The following is a 19,532-nucleotide window of genomic DNA, read 5'->3' as shown; positions in this document are numbered from 1 at the left end:
GCCAAGGGGAGGGGATGGGTTGGGAATTTGGGATTAGCAGATGCAAACGATTATATACAGAATGGATAAACAGTGTCCTACTGCATAGCACATGGAACTATATTCAGTATCCTGTGATAAACCATGGAAAAGAATAGAAAAAAGAATGTGTGTTGTGTGTATATATATATTATTTTTCATATATATGAATATATACATGTATTTTTCATGTATCTATTAACTGAATCACTGGTTTACAACAGAAATTAACCAGCCATGAAAAGTGTTAGTCATTCAGGGTGTTTGACTGTCTGCAACCCTCTGGACTATATAGCCCACCAGGCTCCTCTGCTCATGGGCTTCTCCAGGCAAGAATACTGCTGTTCCCTTCTCCAGGGGATCTTCCCAACTGCGGGATCCAACCCAGGTCTCCAGCACTGCAGGCAGATTCTTTACTGTCTGAGCCACCAAGGAAGCCCAAATCAACCATACTTCAATAAAATAATTAAAAAAAAAAAAAAACCCTCTGTGGTCCACCCAGTTAGTGTCAGTATCACCAATGGTGTTTCCCCTCCCCCCCCCCCCCAGGTGATCCGGACGGACACGTTCAAGCACCTTCGGCACCTGGAGATCCTACAGCTGAGCAAGAACCTGGTGCGCAAGATCGAGGTGGGCGCCTTCAACGGGCTGCCCAGCCTCAACACCCTGGAGCTGTTCGACAACCGGCTGACGACGGTGCCCACGCAAGCCTTCGAGTACCTGTCCAAGCTGCGCGAGCTCTGGCTGCGGAACAACCCCATTGAGAGCATCCCCTCGTACGCCTTCAACCGCGTGCCCTCGCTCCGCCGCCTCGACCTGGGCGAGCTCAAGCGGCTGGAGTACATCTCGGAGGCGGCCTTCGAGGGCCTGGTGAACCTGCGCTACCTCAACCTGGGCATGTGCAACCTCAAGGACATCCCCAACCTGACGGCCCTGGTGCGCCTGGAGGAGCTGGAGCTGTCCGGCAACCGGCTGGACCTCATCCGCCCGGGCTCCTTCCAGGGCCTGACCAGCCTGCGCAAGCTGTGGCTGATGCACGCCCAGGTGGCCACCATTGAGCGCAACGCCTTCGACGACCTCAAGTCGCTGGAGGAGCTCAACCTGTCCCACAACAATCTGATGTCGCTGCCCCACGACCTCTTCACGCCCCTGCACCGCCTGGAGCGCGTCCACCTCAACCACAACCCCTGGCACTGCAACTGCGACGTGCTGTGGCTGAGCTGGTGGCTCAAGGAGACGGTGCCCAGCAACACGACGTGCTGCGCGCGCTGCCACGCGCCCGCCGGCCTCAAGGGGCGCTACATCGGCGAGCTGGACCAGTCGCACTTCACCTGCTACGCGCCGGTCATCGTGGAGCCGCCCACGGACCTCAACGTCACCGAGGGCATGGCCGCCGAGCTTAAGTGCCGCACGGGCACGTCCATGACCTCCGTCAACTGGCTGACGCCCAATGGCACCCTCATGACGCACGGCTCGTATCGCGTGCGCATCTCCGTCCTCCACGACGGCACGCTCAACTTCACCAACGTCACCGTGCAAGACACGGGCCAGTACACCTGCATGGTGACGAACTCGGCCGGCAACACCACGGCCTCGGCCACACTCAACGTCTCGGCCGTGGACCCGGTGGCGGCTGGCAGTGGCGGCAGCGCGGGCGGCGGCGGCCCCGGGGGCGGCCCCGGAGGCGGGGCCGGCGGCTACACCTACTTCACCACCGTGACGGTGGAGACCCTGGAGACGCAGCCCGGAGAGGAGGCCCTGCAGCCGCGCGGGACCGAGAAGGAGCCGCCAGGGCCCACTACAGACGGCGTCTGGGGCGGGGGCCGACCCGGGGAGGGGGCCGGCCCGGCCTCCTCGTCCACCACGGCGCCCGCCCCGCGCTCCTCGCGGCCCACGGAGAAGGCGTTCACCGTGCCCATCACGGACGTGACGGAGAACGCCCTCAAGGACCTGGACGACGTCATGAAGACCACCAAGATCATCATCGGCTGCTTCGTGGCCATCACGTTCATGGCCGCCGTGATGCTCGTGGCCTTCTACAAGCTGCGCAGGCAGCACCAGCTGCACAAGCACCACGGGCCCACGCGCACGGTGGAGATCATCAACGTGGAGGACGAGCTGCCCGCCGCCTCCGCCGTGTCCGTGGCCGCCGCCGCCGCCGTGGCGGGCGGGGGCGGCGTGGGCGGGGACAGCCACCTGGCCCTGCCCGCCCTGGAGCGCGACCACCTCAACCACCACCACTACGTGGCGGCCGCCTTCAAGGCGCACTACAGCAGCAACCCGAGCGGCGGGGGCTGCGGGGGCAAGGGCCCGCCCGGCCTCAACTCCATCCACGAACCTCTGCTCTTCAAGAGCGGCTCCAAGGAGAACGTGCAAGAGACGCAGATCTGAAGCCGGGGTTGGGGGGGATGGGGTGGGCCCCCCCAAGGGGGGAGGGGCTGGGGCCGGACCGGGACCCTCCCCACAGCCCCAACCCCGCACAGGGGAGGTTGGGGCAGGCAGCTCAGAGCCCCCACCCGCGTCCGGACCCCAGGGCGGCTCTCCAAGCGAGGACAGGGTGGGGCCCCGGGAATGGAGCCCCCCCAGGGGTTCCGGGCCTCGCCCCCCTCCCTGGCGATGGGAGGGGACGCAGGAGGGGAGTGGCCAGAAGCCTCCGCCTTTCCTCCTCGCTCTCGCCGAACAACTGCTCCTGGCCCTCGGCGTTCCAGGGGAGAGAGGAGCTTTTTTGAGGGGTGTCCTCTCCCCTCGCCCCCAACAGCCCTCCTTTTACGGTTCATTTTTTGCAGTTTGACGCCTGTCCCCCGACCCCCACCCCCGCCCTATCCTACCCCTAACCCCCTGGAAACTGAAGAGACGGCCACGCGGTCAGAGCCTCCGGACACCCTGGCCCTGTCCCGGGGGAGTCCACTCCTGGCCCCCAGGCCCCCGTGGGCCGGGGATGGGGCGGCGTCAGCCCGTCCCCCACAGTTATCCCCAACCTTCTCCTGCCCCACAGACTCTTTTGATACTGAAGGGAGGTTTGCGTCAACGACTACCTGCTCTGTAATTACTTTAAAAAAAAAAAAAAAACATGGAAAAAGTAAAAAAAAATTTTTTTTGGTCATGGAAGCATGAAGGAGAGAGAAAAAAGGGAACGTGGGTGGGCAGCTAAATGAGAAGATGGAAAACTCCTGGCCCCATCAGGGTCAGGGGAGCAGGTGCCTCCAGGTGGTCTTAGACCCTTACCCTTTCACCCCTGAGGCCCCAGAGAAGGGCTGGGCCGCCCAGTGCACCTGGCATTGTGTTTAATCTCCTTGCACCTCTTAGGAGGCATGTTCTGGGGTCCTCTCCCCTCACCTCCCACCTCACAGCAGGAATCCAGGGGGTTTGTTTCCTGGGGCTGCCCTTTCAAGGTACCATAGAGTGGGTGGCTCAGAACCACAGCAATTTAGTGTCTCAGTTCCGAGTCCAAGATCAAGGTAGCGGCAGAGCCATGCTCCCTCTGTAGGGAAGGGTCCTTCTCCGCCCCTTCTGGCTTCTGGTGGCCCCAGGTGCTCCTTGACTGGTGGCGGTGTCACCCCAGGCTCCACAGGGCATTCTTCCCCCATCCCCACATCACCTTTCCTCTGTATCTGTGCCCAACTTCCCCCCTTCTATGAGGTGGTGGTTGTTTAGTCCCTGTGTCGTGTCTGACTTTTTTGTGACCCCATGGACCGTAGCTCTCCAGGCTCCTCTGTCCGTGGGACTTCCCAGGCAAGAATAGTGGAGTGGGTTGCCACGCGCTCCTGCAGGGGATCTTCCCAACTCAGGGATGGAACCAGCATCTCCTGCTTGGCAGGCAGGTTCTTTATACCACTGAGCCACTTGAGAACCCCTCTTTATGAAGACAGCAGCCATATCGGATTGGGGACGACCGGCTCCAGCATGATCTCAGTCATCTGCAAAGACCCTGTTTCCTACTAGGGTCATATTCACAGCTCCTGGAGGCGAGGACACAATTCAGCTCATCACAGAGCCAAACCTGAGAGGGTGTGTCTCCACTGCAAACCCATTGGAGACACTGCCTCTGGAGAAAGTCGGCAGGGGAGGAAAAGAGGGGCATGAAGGGTGCTCAAGCTGCAGCTGGGGCCTGCTGGGCATGAGGGGGCTGCACTTCTGCCTGGTTAACTCAGAGGCACAAGGCAGAGTCCAGGCCCAGGGAGTAGGCGGGGGCTATATTGTAGCTTTCCAGGTGGCACTAGTGGTAAAGAATCTGCCTGCCAGTGCAGGAGATGCAAGAGACGTGGGTTGGATCCCTGGTTGAGGAAGATCCCCTGGGGGAGGCCGTAGCAACCCACTCCAGTATTCTTGTCTGGAGAAGCCCATGGACAGAGGAGCCTGGCTGGCTAGAGTGCATGGGGTCACAAAAAGTCAGTCACGATTGAAGTGATTTAGCAGGCTCGGACGCAGGGTGTAGTTCAGAAGGGCAGGGGCCGCACACAGAGTCCTCGGAGAGATGAGAGCCAGCCAGTGGCAGCAAACGCCAGAGGTTGGTCAGGCCAGCGGGCAGATGCTTGTGGGGCCGGAGGAGGCCAAGGTGCCAGCGATTCAACCTCCAGAGGGTCCCCCAGGGCAGCTTTTGCGTGCTGTGCAGACGGGCAGAAGCCAGTGGAAGCAGGATAAGGCACTGCTCCGGGCAGACATCACTGTGCACACATGGGGCTCGGCCCCAGCAGCGGCTCGGGTCTCAGCCGCCTTTCTCCCCTGCGCCCATCCTGGTCAGCGAACAGGGCAGGCCTGGCGCATGCGCAGGACGGCCGGACCCTATGGCGTCCACGACTGCAGGTGGGGCGCGAGGAGGGCTGGAAGCCCCCGGGACCCCACCCAGGCCCTGTATGCTCCCAGAGGGCCTGGACTGGGTCCCTGCTCCTGGCCCTCCGCCTCCGCCCCGCCTGTTTCTGACCCACAGAATCTTATCTCTCCCCCACCTGGGGCTCTTAGAGCAAATTCTTCACTTATCACCCGTGGCAGCCGCCTCAGCTGCGACGTGTCTGGGGTCCCCGGCCCTATTTGTCAGGCCTGTCTGCTGGGGACTCTCCTCTCGAGCGACGCCTGGCTCCCCCTCGCTCCCTCTTTCAGGCTCGAGCTCTCTCCTCTCTCGTCCTCTCTCAGGGCCCATCCTGGTTGCTATGGCAACGCTGCAGCGGGTACCAGGTGGTGGTTGGGGGCAGGGAGCCAAGAGTGCCGCAGCCTCCGCCATTTCCGATGCCAGGCACCCTCGAGGCGCAGTGGCGGGGGCTCATGGTCGGGGGTGGGGGGGCACTCGGGGCCTCCCCAGGCCTCGCAGGTTTCTCGTTGGCCATGGGAGGTGGCAAGAGGGGAGGTACGAGCGTGGGAGTGAGGATATAAGGTGGCGTCCTGGCTGGGGGAGGGGAGGGTAAAAGGTGAGAAGTCAAGGTGAACAGAGGGATGATCAGACTGGCGGGAGGCAGGTTTGGAGAGGGGCTGCGAGCGTGGACCCCTTCCATGGGAGCTGGGGGTGGGGGGGCGCTTGGGGGGGGGGGGCCGCTGAGGCTAGGATGAACGCATCTCCAGCTCCTGCTGCCTTGTGGGGAGATGGGCATGACCAGGCCAGGCCTCCCTCGGACTTTGCGGGAGATGAGGGCCTGGCCTGGCTGGGGACGGAATGGTAGCCAGCCCAGAGGAAGCAGGAGTAGGAGCTGGAGGGATGGAGATCCAGGAGAAGGTGGAGAGACAGCGATGAGAGTGAGAGACACACGAGATGGAGACAGAGAACCAAGGGAGGAAAACGCTGAGGAGGAACGTTGACAAGAACCCCGGGTGCCAAGGCACCGGTGGTGGCTGGGGTGGGGCAAGGATGGGGACTGGAAATACAGAAGCAGAAGCAAGGGGAGAGACAGAGCCCAGAGTCCAGCATCACCATCTCCTCTCCCCTGCTTCCAACCCTCTCTACCCCCAACCCAAGCAGGATGCAGTTTCCATGACAACCTGGCTGGCCAGAAAAGGGGGGCAGGGGACTGCAGAGGAAATTTTCCACATCAGCAGGAAGACAGGAGGACGTGATGCAGAGAAAGAACAGGCTAGATTGGGGGGGGGGGCACGATGCAGGGTCCTAGAACCCCAAACCATCTTGCCTACTGTCCCCAGGATCCTCTTCTGCCCCCATGCAGCACCCCCTCACCCCCACCTCTGGGCCACCACAGGGAAGGGGAAGGTTCAGGAGAGGACCGAGGGTCAGAGTCCAAAGATCAGCCACTGCCCAAACCTCGTGTGTGGGGTGAGAGGGGCAGCAGGCAGCGGAGCTCAGACGCAGACCACTGAATTCAAGGGCATGGCCCTCGACAGGGTCCCGAAGAAGGTGGGGATAGTGGGCTACGGACGCCTCGGTGAGTCCTTGATTGTCCGGGGCCTCTCCCCAGGGCCCTTTCTGGAGCCTCAAAAGCCTGTGTCCTCCACCAATATTCCTTTCATCTCTGTCTTGATCTGTGGCCTGGCTGATTCTGCCTAAGCGTGTTCCACTCCCCACTGCGGGTCTCCGGCCCCTCAGGGTCTCTGCCCGCCACCTGTTTTTATGACCCCCCCTCCGGATCCCTGTCCTCCTCTCTGGGTCCCTGTCCCCTCTGAGTCCCTGTCCCCCTCTCTCTGGGTCCCTGTCCCCTCTGAGTCCCTGTCCCCCTCTCTCTGAGTCCCTGTCCCCCTCTCTCTGGGTCCCTGCCCCCCTCTCTCTGGGTCCCTATCCCCCTCCCTCTGGGTCCCTGTCCCCCTCTGAGTCCCTGTCCCCCTCTCTCTGGGTCCCTGTCCCCTCTGAGTCCCTGTCCCCCTCTGTGGGTCCCTGTCCCCCTCTCTCTGGGTCTCTGTCCCCTCCCCCTAAGTCCCTGTCCCCCTCTCTCTGAGTCTCTTTGCTTCTCCCCAGGACAGTCCCTGGTCTCCCACTTGCTGACTCAGGGACCAGAACTGGGCCTAGAACTTGTTTTTGTCTGGAACCGTGACGCAGGACGAATGGCGGGGAGCGTACCCCCTTCCCTCCAGCTCCAGAATCTTGCTGCTCTCGGGGAGAGGTCAGTGACCTCGCCATGAGAGAGCAGGACTCTCTGAAACTCTTATTCTGGCCTCCTTTAAGTGCTGTATGCTCTCAGGCAAGGCCCTTACCCTCTCTGGTCCTCCCTCACGCAAACGTGAAACAGGACAAGCCTCTGTCCTATTTCCCCTCCCAGGCCAGAGTGAAACATGACGGGCCTCCACAGACTCAGGGAACCTGGGGAGCGGGGGGAGGACCGATACCTCTTCGAGGCCTTCCCCGCCTCTCTCCCGTCTCCCAGGCATCCTGACCTTGTGGTGGAAGTGGCCCATCCCAAAATAATCCAGGAATCTGGGGCAGAAATCCTGCGCTATGCCAATCTCCTGGTGAGCCCCGCCTCTTCCACCTTGACGCCACCCCACCCTAAAGTGGGATCCGTCTCCTGACCTCAGCTCCCCGCTTCATCTGCCCCAGGTAGGGTCCCCCTCAGCCCTGGCTGACCAGGCCACAGAGCGGCAGCTCCTGGAGGCCTCACATCGCTGGGGCCACGCTGTGTTCGTGGCCCGGGGGGCCCTGTGGGGCGCGGAGGACATCTCCAGGTTGGACGAAGCCGGGGGTCTCCAGGTGAGGGCCCGCTGCACTCCCCGGGAATCAGAGGTGGCCAAGAGGCACACCCAGGCTCCCTAACCCCAGCTCTCACTTCTAGAGCCTCCGTGTCTCCATGGCCACACACCCCGATGGCTTCCGGCTCGAGGGACCCCTGGCTACGATGCGCAGCACTGGGCCTCGTGCCGTGCTCTATGAAGGCCCTGTACGGGGGCTCTGCCCCCACGCCCCCCGAAACTCCAACACCATGGCAGCCGCTGCCCTGGCCGCCCCCAGCCTGGGCTTCGACCGTGTGATCGGGGTGCTTGTGGCTGATTTCAGGTGAGCGGAGCTGAGTGGGGTCTGGGCTGGGGCCAGACCAGCTAGACTGACCACCCTGCTTGCCCCAGCCTCAAGAACATGCACGTGGTGGATGTGGAGCTGAGTGGACCCCCAGGCCCCACAGGCCGAAGCTTCACTGTGCACACGCACAGAGAGAACCCCGCAGAGCCAGGCGCTGTCACCGGCTCTGCCACCGTCACCACCTTCTGGCGCAGCCTCGTGGGTACGGCCAGGCTCCTCCTGGGCACTAGCGGCCCCTCTCCCCAAGCCCCAGGCAGAGCTTGAGTCTCAGGCTTTCTGAGTCTGCAGTTCTGATTCCATCTCTATCGACTGATCTTTATTTCTGAGTTTCCTTAATCTTCTTCTCCACGAGGTTGAGTCTTTATAGATCTCTCGCTCTCTCCAAGTCTCCTCTCCCAGCCTCTGTGTCCCCGTCTCTCGGGGACTCTAGCATGTGAGTCTCTCCACCTGCCAGGTCTCTATCCCTCTTCCTCTAGGTTTTGGCCCCTCTCTCTGGGTCTCTGTTCCCCTCTGAGTCTCAGTCCCTCCCTCTAGGTCTTTCTCCGACCCCACGGTGATCTGTTCCTTCTTCCAGGTGTCTGTCACTCCTCATCTCTCTGTTTAAGCCTTTCATTCCCTGTATCTCTCCCGCAGGCTGCTGCCAGCTCCCCTCCAAACCGGGGATCCATCTCTGCTGAGAAGCCTCCCCCTTCCCGAGAGGACATCCTCATCTCCTTATTTACCTCCCACCATCACCGACCCACTGCTGTCCTGGCCTCAGTGTCCCCAGACATCCCTCTGGTCTCAGTAAATAGTGGAGGCTCTTCTCCCTGCGTGGTCTGGTGTCTGATCACTTTCCCTTCCGTGACGTCACGCTGCATTATCACACTAGGCATGACGCCAGCCCAGGGAGCGGACGTACAGGGAAGTAACACCCCTCGAACCTATCGCGAGAGCCTCCTCACTAAGTTTCCCAGAATCTTCCGAGCACCAGGGGGCGTGGAACTGTGAGAAGGAGAGGAACGATTTAGGGCACATTTCCGGGACTCCTCGAAGGGCTGACGGAAGTTGTAGTCCCGCGTTCTCGGGGCGACAGCGGACTTCCGGGCCACGCTGCCCGGACGTTCCGTGAGGAGCTCGCGCTCTCGCCGGGGTCGCCGGGAATCGTAGTCCGGCTCGCGGGGGCCGCCGGGAGCTATAGTCCGTCCCACCTGCCCAGTCAGCGCTGTGCGGCCCGCCCTGCGCTCTCGGAGCCCGGAGCCGCCGCCCGGGGGGATGCGGGAGCCCCCGGTTTGGGGGAACAGAGAGGCAGGCGGGGTGAGGGGCGTTTCCAGGCAGCGGGACGGGCGAGCGCCATGGTTGGGGTACAGGTCGGGGAGACAGCTCTGTTACTCGGTGTCCGGGGAGGGGGCCCTGTTGCCAGGTGACAGGAGGAGAGAACTCTGCTGGTTGGTGACAGGGGAGGGGAGTCTTCTGTTGCTAGGCGACCAGAAGAGACCCTGTTACCTAGAGACGGGGAGGAGGCTTCCTCTATTGCTAAGTAACCAGAGGAGAGCCTGGTTACCTAGTAGGGGGCGAGTGGGGGAGGGGGGAGGAGGTTCCTCTGTTGCTAGGTAACCAGAGAGGAGGCCTGTTACCTAGGGACAGGGGAGGGGAGTTCTCTGTTGCTAGGTGACCACCACAGGGACTCATTCACTTAGGGATGTGGCAGGGGCGGGGGTGGTGGTCCTCTGTTGCTAAGCGAGAGAAGAGCGAGCTTTTTTCCTAGAAATAGGGAATGGAGGTACTCTGTTGCCAGGAGATCGTCAGAGTCAGGGGCCCCTCAGGCTGCCCGAGCCCCCACTCAATGACGGTGCCCCCAAGGGCCTGCTGGCAGGTTGGGTTTCCAGATCCCAGACTCCTGAGCACCTTCTCCCCCCACCCCTCTAAGCAGGAGCCGAGGACGGCATGTCCCAGGCCCCAGGAGCTCAGCCAAGCCCGCCCTCCGTGTACCACGAACGGCAACGCCTGGAGCTCTGTGCCGTCCACGCCCTCAACAACGTCCTGCAGCAGCAGCTCTTCAGCCAGGAGGCTGCCGATGAGATCTGCAAGAGGTGACCATCACCCACCCCAGCCCCTGGAGAAGCAGGGCTTACGGAGGCGGGGACACCCCCTGGGTCTCGGAGCAAGGCCTGAGGCAGAGCCCTGCGGCTTCCTGCTGCCCCATCCCCTGCCCGGCTGGACTCCGGGACTCAGAGGCCGAGATGTTACCCAGGCGGCTACGCACCCCGCTGGCCTCAGCCCCTGACCTGGCCTCAGCCTTTTACCTCTGCCCTCATCCTCATTCTCTTCCCACCTCCCAGCTTCTGGTTTATCTCCTTCAGTCCCGGCTACACAGGGCTCCAGCACTGCACCTGCCCCTCCCCCACTCCCAGGCCTCCCAGGGCTCCCCCAGCACCCCTGGCAGAAGCCCCAGGCTCCGCACCCAGCCTGATAACAAAAACCCTGTGTGCTGTGGTCCCCACCCATCTCTGCAACTTCATATCTCACTGCTTGCTTCCAAACAAATTCCCCTCTAGTGTCTGAATGAGCGCCACATGGTGCCCCTGGGCCTTTGCACAGGCTGTTCTTTCTGCCTGGCACAGCTCTCTCTTCTTGGCAGCCTGGAGTGCCGCCTCACTATTCAGGATTTCAAACATCACTTCTCTGTTATCTCTCTGCCGAGCCCCTCCTCTCTGGCCCTACTGCCTTCTGGACCCTCCCCTTGGCCTCCAGTCTCTCCCCTCCCGTCAGTCCCCTGTGTGATCCTACTCCCCCAGATGACCCTTTCTTCCCATCTCTTGCTCACAGCCCTCCCGTGCCTCCACCCCCGCCATCCTCAGGCCGAGTCCCAGCCCCTCAGACTGATTATTTTAGAATGTATTCAGAACAGGAATCAATCAACTCTTTCATAGCTCGCCATGCTGGATACTCAGAGATGAGTCCGCTGTGAGCCCCTGCCCTAAGGGAAGCCAGGGAAACAGATACACAGAAAAAGAATACACAACTTTCCCCCTCTCCAGCCCCTCCCCCTGCCTTGCCCCCCAAAGGCCCAGAGACAGAACAAAGTTGCCTTTGTCTCAAGGAGGCGGGGCCCAGAGAGACAAGTGGGCTGGGGGACAGCTGGAGGGAAGGCGGGGTGCAGGAGCACGGGAGATGCTGTGGGTCAGGTGGCTGTAAGGAATGGGGCGGGCATGAAGCCAGGAGGCCAGCAGGGCCCAGATCCTGCCAGGCCAGGCCGAGGGGCTGGGGTTCTCTCCTGGGGTGACGGGGGTGGCAGGGGCAGCACTGGGTGTAGGAGGAGCCCCTAGGAGGGGGGAGATTGGAAGCTGGGTGAGGGTCCAGGAGGAGGAGGGCAAGGCCTGAGCAGAGCTGTGGGTGGGGGACACGGCCTACTTCCCTGAAGACAGAACGAGAGAGTCGGGGGACAGGAGGAACATGGCTGGGGGTGATGAGTCGGGCAGAGGGTTGAAGAGAGGGAACAGTCCCAAGGGTGGGTGACTCACGGACCCTGGGACTCTTTGGCTCTGTGGGGGAGGGGGCGGCCCTCTCAGGAACCCCCAACTCAGGAGGCCCTGACCACCTCCCAACCAGGTTGGCCCCAGACTCCCGGCTGAACCCCCATCGCAGCCTCCTGGGTACCGGCAACTATGACGTCAACGTGATCATGGCCGCCCTGCAGGGGCAGGGCCTGGCCGCTGTGTGGTGGGACCGAAGGAGGTGCGGACCATAGCGCTGCGTCAGGCGTGCTGAGCTGGGCGCGGTGGGTGCGGTGCGACGGTGGCCTGTGGGGGACAACGCAGGGGGAGGGGACGGGTGGATGGGAGGGAGGGAGGAAGGGGTAGACAGGTGGAGGGTTTGTAGGGGTGGATAACAGGTGGCTGGCCGGCTGAGGGCTTGGGAGGTGGTAGAGGGATGGTCAGGGGGTAAGCTGATGGATGCATGATTGGTAGATTGATGGGTAAGTGGATGGTGAATGGGCAGATTGGGTGATGAGATATATGAATGGATGGGTGGTTGAGTGAATGAAAGATCAAGGATGGATTGTTGATACGTGTGGGTGCATGCTCAGTCACTCAGCCATGTCCAACTCTTTGCGACCCCATGGACTGTAGCCCACCAGGCTCCTCTGTCCATGGAATGTTCCAGGCAAGAGTACTGGAGTGAGTTGCCATTTCCTGCTGCAGGCCAACCCAGGGATCAAACCCGCATCTCTCACGTCCCCTGCATTGGCAGGCGGATTCTTTACCCCTGAGCCACCTGGGAAGCCCTCAGTTGATAGGCTGCTGCTGCTGCTAAGTCGCTTCAGTCGTGTCCGACTCTGTGCGACCCCATAGACGGCAGCCCACCAGGCTCCGCCATCCCTGGGATTCTCCAGACAAGAACACTGGAGTGGGTTGCCATTTCCTTCTCCAATACATGAAAGTGAAAAGTGAAAGTGAAGTCACTAAATCATGTCAGACTCTTCGCAACCCCATGGACTGCAGCCCACCAGGCTCCTCCAGCCATGGGATTTTCAAGGCAAGAGTACTGGAGTGGGTTGCCATTGCCTTCTCCAGTTGACAGGCAGTGGATAGCGAACATCCAAGATGGTCGGCTGGATGGACGGATGGAAAGAGCGGATGAAGAGTTGGGTGGATGGTGGAAGAGATGTTGGGCTGTCGGCTGGCTGGCTGCGGGTTGATTGCATCAGTGGGTGGCTGACTGGGTCAGTGAAGAGTGTGGATGGTAGGTGACTGTTCTATGGCTGGGAGGCTTGGATGGGTGGGCGGTGTATAATGGGTGGGTGATGGATGATGGTAGATGTGTCAGGAGTGGATGGGGAGGGGGTGGATGGTGGAGTTGTTGGGCAGGTGGTGCTTGGGGGCTTGGCTAGGTTGGGTGCATGATGCGTGGGTAACGAATGGGCAGGTGGATGGGGGTGAAGGGTGACTTGTTGGGTGGGTGGCCTGACTGAGAGGTCTGGGTGGGGTGGGCAGCAGGTGAGTGGAAGGAAGCAAAGGGTGGGCTGATGGAGGCGACTCCCTGGGTGGGCTCGGGTGCCCACTGCCACCACCAGCCCGGGCCCTACACACCCGGCCAGCAGGTGCCCGCCCAGGGCCGGGGCTCTGACCGTGGCGCCCCCGCCCCACCCGCAGGCCCCTGTCCCAGCTGGCGCTGCCCCGGGTGCTGGGGCTGATCCTGAACCTGCCCTCGCCCGTCTCGCTGGGGCTGCTGTCCCTGCCCGTGCGCCGGCGGCACTGGGTGGCCTTGCGCCAGGTGGACGGCGTCTACTACAACCTGGACTCCAAGCTGCGGGCGCCCGAGGTGCTGGGCGACGAGGATGGCGTCAGGTGAGGGCTGGGGGCGGCTCCAGGGCCGGGGGCCACGGGGAGGCGGCTTGTCCCCCCCCCCCGCCGCACCCCACTCCTGCCAGGCCTCAGCCTCCCCGTGTCTGCGCAGGGCCTTCCTGGCGGCCGCGCTGGCTCAGGGCCTGTGCGAGGTGCTGCTGGTGGTGACCAAGGAGGTGGAGGAGCAGGGCTCCTGGCTGCGGGCAGACTGACCCCAGGAGGAGGGGAGCACGGCTGCCCTCCCAGAGCGGCCCCCGCGACCGCGTCAGCCTCCCGAGCAAGCGCCGGGGGGCCGGGGCAGGACACCTCGTGGACCCAGTGGAGGCCCCGCCCCCTGCCCTGTATCCCCGCCCCGCCTGGTGCCGCTGCTGCCTCAATAAACCTGGTAATTTGCTCCCGGCCTGGCCCGTGTCTCACCAGGGACCCCTCTCCTTCAGTTACTCCGGTTTATCAGAGACCTAAGCGGGTTAGACTACCTCCTGGGACGTACTCACCTCTCAGGGCCTCGGTTTCCTCATGGGGGTGGGGCGGGGACCCACTGGGAGAAAGCAATGCAAATCCTTGCCCTCTGCATCCCAGAGGGTATGGGGAGATGAGCCCCACGGAGAAGGCAAGGGTTGACTTCTCAGCGCCCAGCTTGTCCAGCAACTGGCAGTCGTGGCCCCAGAAGACATCCCTGACCTCATCCAGGAACCTGCGAGTCTGGCTGAGCTGCTGACCTCAAAGGCGGGAAATTGTCCTGCGTGGTCTGCATCAGCCCAGTATAATCCCGAGCGTCCTTAGATGTGAAGGAGGCAGTGGGACTTCCCTGGTGGTGGTTCAGTATGGTTAAGACTCTGCGCTTCCACTGCAGGGCGGGGGTTTCAGTACCTTGTTGGGGAACTAAGATTCCACACACAGTGCAGTGCGGCCAAAAAATAAAAAATAAAAAAAAATGGAAGAGAGGCAGGAGAGGAGAATCCGAGAAAGACGGGTGATGAAGACGCTACATGGGAGACTCGGGGTGGGGCCTGGGGGTGTCTTTGAAGACGAGAGGGGGTCACGAGCCAAGAAAAAGGCAGCCTCTAGGAGCTGGAAGTGTGAAAATGAACGTGTCAGTCTTTCAGCCGTGTCCCATGGACTGCAGCCTGCCAGGCTCCTCCGTCCATAGAATTCTCCAGGCAAGAATACTGGAGTGGGTTGCCAGTTCCTCCATCAGGGGATCTCCGCGGCCCAGGGATGGAACCTGGGTCTCCCTCATTGCGGGCAGATTCTTTACTGATTGAGCTGTGGGGTCCTGGGCAGGGCTGGCTCTAGGAGGCTGAGGGGATTGCTCTCCAGGGAGCCAGTAGGAAGGGTGGGAGGGGCCATTCCAGAATTAGAAACAGCCCCCAAGGAGACCTGGAATGTTGAAGGAGGCAATTTCTCCAGTATCTATCTGAGGAGGTGATTAGAGATAAGGGTAGATCCTGGCAGGCCCACTGCCCACAGGGCCTCCAACAGCAGCTGGAGGGCTGGACCTGGCCCAGGATGGGGCTATGAGCAGGGGTGGGGCGGGTCGGTCCTGGATACAGAAAGACCCCTCTGGGGCCGTGGGGGCAGGCTGGAGGCCCAGGAGGAGGCTGAGGGTCCCCGTGGGAGGAGATGAGGCCTGAGCCAGGACCCTGCGGGCAAAACAGAGGTGACAAGAGGGTCAGGGCACACTCTGCAGGTGAGTGTGAGAGCAGGCAGGGAAGGAGGGACCCCAGGGTCTGGCCCTGGGGGACCATGGGGCGACCCCACAGCGGCTGCTGGGGGCGGGGGGGGGGGAGCGGGATGCAAGGGGTATGACAGGCCGGGTGACATCAGGAGAGGAGGACCCGGGTCAGGGACTCAGGAGATGGCTCTAGGGGTCACGGGCCTGACCCAGGAGGCGTGAGCTTAAGGGCAGGAAGTGGGCAAACGTGGGGAACCTCATTAGGTGCCAAGCAGAAATGGGGGACCCAGAGGCTGTGGGCACGGAGAGGCAGGCAGCGCCCCAACTCGGGGTGTCTCCCTACCCCCACCTCAGGATGCGCTCCACCCAGCAGTAGATTCATCCAAGGTGGGGAACACAAGAAGGAAGGCAGGGAGCAGATGCTGGCAGGACGCAATGGCCAGCCATTGCGGGGGCACTCGGGCTTGGTGGATTCTAGCTCCCAAGGCTTCAGAGGTCAAAGGGCAACTGGTAAACGTGAAAAGTAAAGCTGCACAAGGTCCAGTGGCTAAGACTCCAGGCTCCCAATGGGGGCAAGGTTCAGTCCTGGTCTCCCCGGTCGGGAACTGCATCCCACATGTAGCAACTAAGAGTTCATATACCACAGCTGAGACCCGGAGCAGCCACGCATATAAAACACAGTCAAGCAGCGCATGCCGGGAAACTGCCAGGCTCCCAGGATGCCCCAACGCCAGGGGTGCCCCCCGGGCCCCACACTCCCCCCAGTCTCTGATCTGGCCCTTCCTCGGTGCCCCTGTCTTGGGCTCTCTTTCCAGGTGTCTCTCTCTCAGCCTCTGTCTGTCTGTCTGTCTCCCTGGGCCCTCTGTAGCCCACTCCCCCGCCCCGTGCCTGTCGCCTGTCCCATCAGGTCCCAGACAGCCTGGCGGGGCTCCCTGAGTGTTTCTATTCCTGGGCCTGAGTGATCTTTCCAGGTGCCTTCTCCACGGTGGCCTAATATGGTCCGAGGAGCGGGAGCTTCGGGGCAGGGGGGTGGGACCCCGGGGGTGGGGACGGGTGGGGGCGTGGGGGTCCGGCATCCTCCCTCCCTCCTACTCCCAGCCCCACCTCAGGTGATGATCCCTCCTGCTCTGCACAGGCTAGAGCACCAGCAGGCTGGGCCGGTGCACACGTTGAGTGCCTACTGTTTGCCTCTTAGGGTGGGTGCAGGACCACCCCACCGCAGCCTCTCTGGCCCCCACCTGCTGCCCCTGCCCCGCCCCCGCTATTCACAAGACTGAGTCAGGCTGTTCCTTGTCCCCAGGATGCCCCCAGCCAGGCTGGTCCCAGAGCATCAAGTGGTCGGGGGGCTCCTGGGGATCCCCAATTTCCCGTTAGGGGCGCCCCAGGCAGACCCACCAGGAGTGTCAGGGCCTGCGGGGCTGCAGGAGGGGAAGGGGCAGCAGGTGCAGGGGGAGGTGACAGCTGTCCCACGCCCCCCGGGCGCCAGGCCGACAGCTGAGGCCCGATTTAGCTCTCTCAGCCCGGGTCTGGCCAGATAAGGCCGTGGGGGGGGGGGGGTGTGCAGCCCCGCCCCCCGGGATGCCCCTTAAATCGCGGTCGGGCCGCGGCGGGGCGGCCGCCGGCGATGCCAGGTGAGAGGGGCCGCGCTCCTTCCTGCCTCCCCGCGTCCCACCCGCCCGGCGCTGCCCCCTCTCTCCGGCTCTCTCCTCTCTCCCTGCGGCGCCCTGCTCTCTCCCTCAGCCTTTCTCCGTCTCTTCGCATCTCGGACCCCGGCCCCCGCGGCTGTTTCTCCCCATCCCGTCCCTGACTCCGCCTCCCTTCCCCTGTAATCTCTCTGGGCTTTGTCTTCCCACGTCTCTCTCCTCTCTCTTCATCTCTTTCTGTCTGTCTGTCTGTCTCTCCCTTTGCACCGCGCAGCGGGCGAGTTCTCAGTTCCTGACCAGGAATCCAGCCCGCACGCCCTGCAGTGGGATCCCGGAGTCTTAGCCACTGGACCACCGGGGAAGTGCCCTCCCTGTCTCTTTCCACTTCTTTGTCTCCGTGGCTTTCCCCGCTCTCTCGCTTTCTCTCTCTCTCTGCTTGCCCCCAGCCCTTCTCTCTGCACCTCTCTCTGCATCTCCCACCCTTCTGCCCATCCCTCTCCCGTCTCCCCAGTCTGTCTCCATCTCTCTCCTCGCTTCTCTCTGCGTCTCTCTCCATCTCTCCCTGCCTCTCCCAGCCTCTCTCTCCTCTCTCTGACCCCACCTCTCCAGCGCCCGGGATGGAGCCGCCCCGGGGCCTCTGCCGCGGTTCTGCTGAATAAAGCTGTGTCTATCCTCACCTCTCCAACTCCTCGCGCCTCCTTTCCTTTCTCACCCCTCTGCCTCTGAGCTCAGCAACACCACCCCTGTCCTGATCCCAGGGGGCGGGAGGGGGTAGTCGGGAACCCAGGGCTGAGGTCAGGGTTCCTGCCTCCCAGAGAGACCACCAGAAACGGGCTGAGAGCCAGATGGAAGAGATGGGGAGAAAGGCAGAGAGATGTGTGCAGAGGCCGACCCGGAGACAGTAGGGGACAGGGACCCAGAGACAGAGGCAGACCAGCTGGGCGCCATGGACTCAGAGATGGGGAGGCCCGGTGACGGTGCAAGACCCGGAGACTCAGAGGCTGACAGACACACAGCAGCCAGTGCCCGCGTTCCTCCAGACACAGCAGACAGGGCTAGTAGCCACCCCCCCAACCTCTGCCAGGCGGTGCCAGGCCCCAAACAACGGGCCCTTGTCCCACTCCGTGGTCCTCGGGGCAGCTGGGGCGGGGGGCCACCAAAAGCCTGACTTCAGCCTCCAGCTTCAGACCCCCCTACACCCGCCTTCTGGCCTTCCTGCTGGGGTCTCCACCCCCTTGAGCCTGCTTTCTGCTCTGCAGGGGAAGGAGCCAGGCATTTCTGGAGCACCTGCTGGATGCACCCGGAATGCCTCCGTGCCTGTCCTGACACCCCCTTCCTCCATGCCCTCTGCTTGTTCCTCCTGAACTCCCAGCTCTATTCCTTGGAAGAGACGGGCACTTATTAAGTTCCTAGTGTTTGCCAGGCAGTTCCACACACTGTCTCTGCACCTTCTTCTCTCTTTGTTCTCCCATCCCTTCCACCGTGTTTCCTTTCCCTTCCTCCTGAACTGCCTGGTCTCTCCTGCAAGGAAATAGGCATGTATTGAGCACCTACTGTATGCTGGGGAATTTACAAACCCTGTCTCTTCTTACACTCTTTTCTTCCCCAATTCCTTTCTTCTCTCTCTATTCATTTCCTCTCCTTTCTGACTCTGCTTCCTCCTAGGGGAGGGAATGAACATATAATGAGCACCTACTGTGTGCCAGGCAGTTTACACACTTTCTCTCCCTTCCTCACACTCTCTTCCTCCTCTGTTCCTCCTCTGTCCTCTCCTTGTCTTTCTGGGCTCTCTGCTCTCTGCCAAGGCAAGGGACACACATTTATTGAGCACCATTGGAGAAGGAAATGGCAACCCACTCCAGTACTCTTGCCTGGAGAATCCTATGGAGGGAGGAGCCTGGTGGGCTACAGTCCGTGGGATCAGAGTGGGACACGGCTGAGCGACTTCACTTCCACTTCACTGTGGTATACCAAGCAATTGCTTGCTCTTTCTCGACTCTCCTCTCACCCTCCCTTCTCCACGGACCTGTGGTCTTTCTTTCTGCTCTCTGCCAGGAGAGGATATGGCATTTATGGAGCACTGATTGTGTGCCTGGCAGCTTCCCTCCACTCCCCCTGCCCCTTGACTCTCCCTGTTCCTTCATCTCTGACTTCTCCTTTTTTCTGCTCTGTCTGCCCTTTCTTGGGGATGAAAAAGCAATTATGAAGCACCTACTGGATACCAGGGCTTCCCCGGTGGCTTAGCTGGTAAAGAATCCGCCTGCAATGCAGGAGACCTGGGTTCAATCCCTGGGTTGGGAAGATCCCCTGGAGAAGGGAAAGGCTACCCACTCCAGTATTCTGGCCTGGAGAATTCCATGGACTGTATATCCATGGGGTCGTGTTTACCAGGCAATTAACACTTCCCCCACCCTCCGCCCCCAGCTCATCTTCTCTTGCTTCTTTCTTCCTGCTCCTCTCATTTTGCCACCTTCCCTTCCTGTGCTCTCTGGGCCTTCTTTGGGGAAGGGAACAAGCATTAATTGAGCACCTCCTCTTTGCCCCATGGTTTACCCGCACTGCCTCCTCTGCCATCACCTCCTCCCTCCTGCTCCATCCTGTCACCTCCTTGGCCAGCCTTGCTTTACGCGTGTCTTCTTTTTCCTCTTGCTCTCTCTCTCGTCCAAGGAGGAAAATGTGCATCTATTGAGCACCTCCTGTATACTTCACCTGCACAATAGCATGTCCTCTCCTCATTTTCTCTCTTCTTCCCAGCTCCTTGCTCCAGCTTCTCCCCTCCTCTCTGCCCCTTGCTCTCTCCTGGGGGAGGACTGGGCATGTATGAGCGCCTGCTGTGTGCCACTCCTCCTATCAGCTGTCTGTCTGTCCTGGCTTGCCTCACAAGCCCGGCTCTCTCTTCTCGCCCTTCTTGGCTTGCTTTCCTC

General features: G+C 61.6%; 3 protein-coding genes across 5 annotated transcripts in view; all 3 read left to right on the top strand.

Annotated features, from left to right (window-relative positions):
• The window catches only part of LRRC4B (leucine rich repeat containing 4B), a 42,581-nt gene extending 39,455 nt beyond the window's left edge, over window positions 1-3,126 (top strand). For both annotated transcript variants that reach the window (XM_043899903.1, XM_043899902.1), the window contains exon 3: window positions 568-3,126. In XM_043899903.1, the coding sequence (XP_043755838.1) occupies window positions 568-2,409 (1,842 nt within the window). In that variant the 3' untranslated portion in view covers window positions 2,410-3,126. The remainder of the gene's footprint in view (window positions 1-567) is intronic.
• A 3,110-nt stretch (window positions 3,127-6,236) lies between these two features.
• Window positions 6,237-8,775, top strand: ASPDH (aspartate dehydrogenase domain containing). 2 transcript variants are annotated; one of them, XM_043899915.1, is made up of 7 exons: window positions 6,237-6,383; window positions 6,911-7,055; window positions 7,317-7,401; window positions 7,490-7,639; window positions 7,722-7,942; window positions 8,011-8,165; window positions 8,597-8,775. In XM_043899915.1, exons 1-7 carry the CDS (start codon window positions 6,329-6,331, stop codon window positions 8,638-8,640), a joined length of 855 nt encoding a protein of 284 aa, XP_043755850.1. In that variant the 5' UTR covers window positions 6,237-6,328; the 3' UTR covers window positions 8,641-8,775. The 2 variants fall into 2 exon arrangements, with proteins under 2 accessions (XP_043755850.1, XP_043755851.1); XM_043899916.1 differs by lacking the exon at window positions 7,490-7,639.
• Window positions 8,776-9,106: 331 nt separating this feature from the next.
• JOSD2 (Josephin domain containing 2) lies at window positions 9,107-13,684 on the top strand. The gene is made up of 5 exons (XM_043899988.1): window positions 9,107-9,259; window positions 9,876-10,035; window positions 11,555-11,680; window positions 13,099-13,293; window positions 13,403-13,684. The coding sequence occupies exons 2-5, from the start codon at window positions 9,890-9,892 to the stop codon at window positions 13,500-13,502; spliced, it is 567 nt and encodes a 188-aa protein (XP_043755923.1). The 5' UTR covers window positions 9,107-9,259; window positions 9,876-9,889; the 3' UTR covers window positions 13,503-13,684.
• The last annotated feature ends 5,848 nt before the right edge of the window (window positions 13,685-19,532 follow it).

Source organism: Cervus elaphus, chromosome 4 (assembly GCF_910594005.1).
Source record: "Cervus elaphus chromosome 4, mCerEla1.1, whole genome shotgun sequence".
NCBI lineage: Eukaryota > Metazoa > Chordata > Mammalia > Artiodactyla > Cervidae > Cervus > Cervus elaphus.
The sequence above is the reverse complement of the archived record's forward strand: the minus strand, read 5'-3'. Positions and strand labels throughout refer to the sequence as shown.

Coding starts and splice junctions, on each gene's coding strand:
- ASPDH (XM_043899915.1), top strand. CDS start 6,329: ATGGCCCTCGACAGGGTCCCGAAGAAGGTGGGGATAGTGGGCTACGGA. Junction 7,056..7,316: donor CTTGCTGCTCTCGGGGAGAG/GTCAGTGACCTC, acceptor CCCGTCTCCCAG/GCATCCTGACCTTGTGGTGG. Junction 7,402..7,489: donor TGCGCTATGCCAATCTCCTG/GTGAGCCCCGCC, acceptor CATCTGCCCCAG/GTAGGGTCCCCCTCAGCCCT.
- JOSD2 (XM_043899988.1), top strand. CDS start 9,890: ATGTCCCAGGCCCCAGGAGCTCAGCCAAGCCCGCCCTCCGTGTACCAC. Junction 10,036..11,554: donor GCCGATGAGATCTGCAAGAG/GTGACCATCACC, acceptor CCTCCCAACCAG/GTTGGCCCCAGACTCCCGGC. Junction 11,681..13,098: donor GTGTGGTGGGACCGAAGGAG/GTGCGGACCATA, acceptor CCCCACCCGCAG/GCCCCTGTCCCAGCTGGCGC.